Source organism: Colobus angolensis, unplaced genomic scaffold (assembly GCF_000951035.1).
Source record: "Colobus angolensis palliatus isolate OR3802 unplaced genomic scaffold, Cang.pa_1.0 Scaffold219, whole genome shotgun sequence".
Classification (NCBI taxonomy): Eukaryota; Metazoa; Chordata; class Mammalia; order Primates; family Cercopithecidae; genus Colobus; species Colobus angolensis.
The window spans coordinates 744002-750001 of record NW_012115366.1 but is presented as its reverse complement, the minus strand read 5'-3'; the positions used below and the strand labels follow the sequence as shown (position 1 = coordinate 750001).

General features: G+C 41.3%; 1 protein-coding gene across 1 annotated transcript in view; it reads left to right on the top strand.

Moving 5' to 3' along the window:
• Positions 1 to 6000, top strand: part of PANK2 (pantothenate kinase 2) — a 47065-nt gene that overhangs the window by 33521 nt on the left and 7544 nt on the right. The window contains 2 exon segments of the mRNA XM_011943285.1: positions 206 to 459; positions 1785 to 1961. Of these exon segments, the coding sequence (XP_011798675.1) occupies positions 206 to 459; positions 1785 to 1961 (431 nt within the window).

Here is a 6000-nt window from a genome sequence, read left to right as displayed (position 1 = left end):
TCTCGGCCTCCCAAAGTGCTGGGATTACCGGCTTGAGCCACCGCGCCCGGCCAGCCTAAATCTGTTCTTAAAGCATGCACAAATAATACACATCTGTGAGGGCACTTTTATGGTTGGTTTCACGTAGTGGGGATGTCTTATTGAATGGAATTTCTGTTTCTTTTGGGTTATTAAAAAGTCTGAGTACATTCTTATTTCATTACAGATAGGTGATCTTCAGCTTTGCAAACTGGATGAACTAGATTGCTTGATAAAAGGAATTTTATACATTGACTCAGTTGGATTCAATGGACGGTCACAGTGCTATTACTTTGAAAACCCTGCTGATTCTGAAAAGTGTCAGAAGTTACCATTTGATTTGAAAAATCCATATCCTCTGCTTCTGGTGAACATTGGCTCAGGGGTTAGCATCTTAGCAGTATATTCCAAAGATAATTACAAACGGGTCACAGGTACTAGGTAAGTTGTATATAAAACTCACTGTTTATTCTTACTATCATAACGGGCTGAGTTTTCAGGTATTACATGTAACTAACTATACCTTCCAGAACCTGCTAGGTGAAAGATCTAAGTGTTTCTAGATTATCCAAACAAATGTTTCTCTTTGAAAATTCTGATTTTATGACTCAGTTTTCTTTAATGTCTACTGTTCAAGACTTACTATCCTAAGTGTTTCCTAAACGGTCATGCCAGCAGACTCATTGTAGCCCTTGCCCTCAGATAGTTTATGGTGTGCATACACAAAGTAGCTAAAAGTTATTAGGCAGCATCTGTAAGGAGAAGGCATGGGAAAGGACCTAGCTTTGAAACCTGTGTAAATTTCATGCTTCTGCACACACATATGTATGTGTAGAATAATGATTTATTCTAGGTATGTGATTTAGAAGTTGATATGTACTAATCAGTAGAAAAATTATTGAGGGAAGGTAGTATGAAAAGAGGATTAGCCAGGCGTGGTGGCTCACGCCTGTAATCCCAGCACTTTGGGAGGCCGAGGCGGGTGCATTGAGGTCGGGCATTCAAGACCAGCCTGGCCAACATGGAGAAACCCCGTCTCTACTAAAAATACAAAATTAGCCAGGCATGGTGGCACATGCCTGTAATCCCAGCTACTCGGGAGGCCAAGGCAGGAGAATCACTTGAACCAGGAGGCAGAGATTGCGGTGAGCCAAGATCGTGCCATTGTACCTCCAGCCTGGGCAACAAGAGCTAAACTCCATCTCAAAAAAAAAAAAAAAAGGATTAGATGAAAGAAAATGTTTCGGCTTAAGTGTTAGAGGTCACTTCAGGAAAAACAGGGATCTGGGGTTGGGATAAACAAATTTTTTAAAAAACAGTTGTGATTTAAATAGAGGAGTAATTTTTTTGTGACAGAACACATTGCAGGAGGAGTATGATGGGGGGTGCACTGATAAGCCAAGGTGACAAGGTGCTCGGATGAGAATGACTCAGGGAATGTACTTGGAGAGGGAAGGAGAGGAGGTGTTAGCATGACCCCAGGCGTGTAGGGCTAATTTGCACTTGAGGCTCTTCATACTTGGCAGCCAGCTAGACTGCTCTGGGGACATGGGCCCTGTATTTTGGACTTTGCATGTTGGCTTACATGCATATGTGTCTTAAAGGTATATATCAGGCACCTTATCTTTTCACAGACTTGTTTCCTACCAGTGACATTTGCATGATTGAGTTGGATATGTGAATATGGTTTTGGGATTCATAAATGTTAACTTCCTGTTCTTATTTTTTAAAATGTTACAATACTGTTACTTTTTTTTAAATCATAGTCTTGGAGGAGGAACTTTTTTTGGTCTCTGTTGTCTTCTTACTGGCTGTACCACTTTTGAAGAAGCTCTTGAAATGGCATCTCGTGGAGATAGCACCAAAGTGGATAAACTAGTACGAGATATTTATGGAGGGGACTATGAGAGGTTTGGACTGCCAGGCTGGGCTGTGGCTTCAAGGTAAGGAGGCATGTGTGTTCTAAGAAATACAGGAGGGCCGGGCACAGTGGCTCATGCCTGTAATCCCAGCACTTTGGGAGGCCGAGGCGGGCAGATCATGAGGTCAAGAGTTCGAGACCAGCCTGGTCAACATAGCGTAACCCTGTCCCTACTTAAAATACAAAAATTAGGCATGGTGGTTTGCACCTGTAGACCCAGCTACTTGGGAGGCTGAGGCAGGAGAATCACTTGAACCCTGGAGGCAGAGGTTGCGGTGAGCTGAGATCATGCCACTGCACTCCAGCCTGGGTGACAGAGTGAGACTCCGTCTCAGAAACAAACAAACAAAAGAAATACAGAGATAAAATAATGGGCATATTTTTTAGAAAAGCTCTATTGAGATATAATTTACATACTATAAAGTCACCTGTTTAAAGTGTACAGTTTTGTAATTTCTAGTATATTTACAGGATTGCACAACCATCACTGTAATCCCAATTTTAGGACATTTTTATCATCTTAGAAAGAAACCTTATATTCATTAGCTACCACTCTCCATTCCCCCCATAGCCCCTGTCAAACAGTAATTTATTTTCTGTCTCTAGGTTTGCCCCTTCTGAACATTTAAGTGGTATCATACAGTATGTGATCTTTTGTGATTACTTCTTCATTTAGCATAATGTTTTCAAACATTCACATTACAGTGTGAATCAGTACTTTATTCCTTTTTATTGCCAAATAATATTTCTTTTTTCTTTCTTTTTTTTTTTCTGAGACAAAGTTTTGCTCTTTTTGCCCAGGCTGGAGTGCAATGTGATCTCGGCTCACTGCAACCCCCGCCTCCCGAATTCAAGCAGTTCTCCTGCCTCAGCCTCCTGAGTAGCTGGGATTACAGGCATGCGCCACCAAGCCTGGCTAATTTTTTTTTTTTTTTTTTTTTAGTGGAGAAAGGATTTCTCCATGTTGGCCAGGCTGATCTCCAACTCCTGACCTCAGGTGATCCGCCTGCTTCAGCCTCCTGAAGTGCTGGGATTACAAGTGTGAGCCACCGTGCCCGGCTGCCACATGATATTTCATTATGTGGATAATACTACATTTTATCCATTTATTGGTTGATGAACATTTGGGTTGTTTCCTTTTTTTGGTTATAATGTTGAACATTTATATGTAAGTCTTTGTATGTATGCACATATATTTTTAATTCTTTTGGGTATATACCTGAGAGGAGAATTGCTGAGTCATATGATAACTTAATGTTTAGTCTTTTGAGGAACTGCTACACTGTTTTCCAAAGTGGCAGTCCCATTTTACAGTCTTAGCAGGTTATGAACATTTAAATTTCTTGTCAACACTTACTGTCTGTCTTCTTGGTTTTAGTTGTCTTAATAGGAGTGAAGTGATATCTTGTAGTGTTTTTATTTTTTAAGAGGCAGGGTCTTGCCCTGTTGCCCACGTGAGTGAGAGCGCAGTGTTGCGACCATAGCTCACTACAGCCTTGATCTCCTGGGCTCAAGTGTTTCTCCTGCCTCAGCCTCCTGAGTCACTAGGACTATAGCTGTGCACTGCCTTGCCTAATTTATTTTTTGTAGAGATAGGGTCTCGCTATGTTGCCTAGGCTGTCCCGGTCTCAAGTGATCCTCTCACTCCCACCTTGGCTTCCCAACATGTTGGGATTACAGGTGTGAGCCATCACCATGTCTGACTGAACATCTTTTTTGTGTGTGTGGCAAGGTCTTGCTCTGTTGTGCAGGCTGGAGTGCAGTGACACCATCTTGCCTCACTGAAACCTCTACCTCCTGGGTTCAAGCGATTCTCCTGCTTCACCTCCCAGGTAGCTGGGATTACAGGCACACCTGTAAATTATGCCAACATGCCTGGCTAATTTCTGTATTTTTAGTAGAGGTGGGGTTTCGCCATGTTGGCCAGGCTGGTCTCGAACTCCTGACCTCAAGTGATCCACCCACCTCGGCCTCCCAAAGTGCTGGGATTACAGGTGTGAGCCACCGTGCCCAGCCCGAACATCCTTTCATGTGTTTACTGGCCATCTGTCTGTAGTCTTGGGAGAAATACCTGCTCAAGTCTATTGCTAAGTTTTTAGTTAGATTGTCTTTCTGAGTTCTGGATACAAGTCCCTTATTAGATACATAATTTGCAAATATTTTGTCCCATTTTGTTAGTTGTCTTTTTCACTTCCTTGACGGTGTCCTTTGCAGCATGGAAATTTTAAATTTTTATGAAGTTAATCTTATCTATCATCTATCACTTGTGCTTTTGGTGTTATATGTAAGAAATCTAAGATGATGAAGAATTGCCTAATTTAAGATCATGAAGAATTGTTTTTTTTTCTTCTGAGAGTTTTATAGTTTTAGCTCTTTTATTTTATTATTATTGTTATTATTATTCTTAATTATTTTTTTTTTTGAGATACAATCTTGCTCTGTCACGAGGCTGGAGTGCAGTGGTGCGATCTCAGCTCACTGCGACCTCTGCCTCTCGGGTTAAAGCGATTCTCATGCCTCATCCACCAAGGTAGCTGGGATTACAGGTGTGTGCCAACATGCCTGGCTAATTTCTGTATTTTTCGTAGAGGTGGGGTTTCGCCATGTTGGCCAGGCTGGTCTCGAACTCCTGACCTCAAGTGATCCACCCACCTCGGCCTCCCAAAGTGCTGGGATTACAGGTGTGAGCCACTGTGCCCAGCCCGAACATCCTTTCATGTGTTTACTGGCCATCTGTCTGTAGTCTTGGGAGAAATACCTGCTCAAGTCTATTGCTAAGTTTTTAGTTAGATTGTCTTTTTGAGTTCTGGATACAAGTCCCTTATTAGATACATAATTTGCAAATATTTTGTCCCATTTTGTTAGTTGTCTTTTTCACTTCCTTGACGGTGTCCTTTGCAGCATGGAAATTTTAAATTTTTATGAAGTTAATCTTATCTATCATCTATCACTTGTGCTTTTGGTGTTATATGTAAGAAATCTAAGATGATGAAGAATTGCCTAATTTAAGATCATGAAGAATTGTTTTTTTTTCTTCTGAGAGTTTTATAGTTTTAGCTCTTTTATTTTATTATTATTGTTATTATTATTCTTAATTATTTTTTTTTTTGAGATACAATCTTGCTCTGTCACGAGGCTGGAGTGCAGTGGTGCGATCTCAGCTCACTGCGACCTCTGCCTCTCGGGTTAAAGCGATTCTCTTGCCTCAGCCTCCCGAGTAGCTGGGACTACAGTGCATACCACCACGCCCAGCTAATTTTTGTATTTTTAGTAGAGGCAGGGTTTCACCATGTTAGCCAGGATGGTCTCGATCTCCTGACCTCGTGATCCGCCTGTCTCGGCCTCCTAAAGTGCTGGGATTACAGGCTTGAGCCACCGCGCCAGCCGACAATTGGGATTCTAACAGAGATTGTGTTGAATCTTTTGGCCAATTTGGAGAGTATTGCCATCCTAATACAGAGTCTTCTGATCCAAAAAGATGGAATGTCTTTCCATTTATTTAGATCTTTGCTTTCTTTCAATGGTGTTTTGTAGATTTTATTGTACAGGTGTTACACTTTTGTTACATATATCCGTAAGCGTTTTATTCTCTGATGCTATTATGAATGAAATCGTTGTCTCCATTTTGAGATTGTTTAGAAGTATAATTGTTTTTCATATGTTGGGGCACATGGCTTTTACTAATAGAAAAATCACTTATGTACATGCTTGTTTACTAAGTTGAGACACTTGGTAAATGCTGTTGATTTCATTTTCTGTGTTTGTAACATTTGCTCATTGGTCATCACTTCCTTTTCTGATTGGCAAATTATTGTAGCAGTTCTGCTCCGCATGTACATTGAAGTACTTTATCTTCTAGGGAAACCTGAAACTCTTAAGTAGCTCACTCTGGGACTCAGCTGTCTGTGCTTTGCTCTGCTCTGATGGAACAGTTTACCGGATGTGCATGTGACCATCTGAATGGAACAGCTGTGCGGTTGAAATGAATCGCTGTTAGATGTGTTGTCCTGAAACTGTCTGGTTGCAGGAGCAATGGTGCCTTCCAGTGCATCTGATGAGAT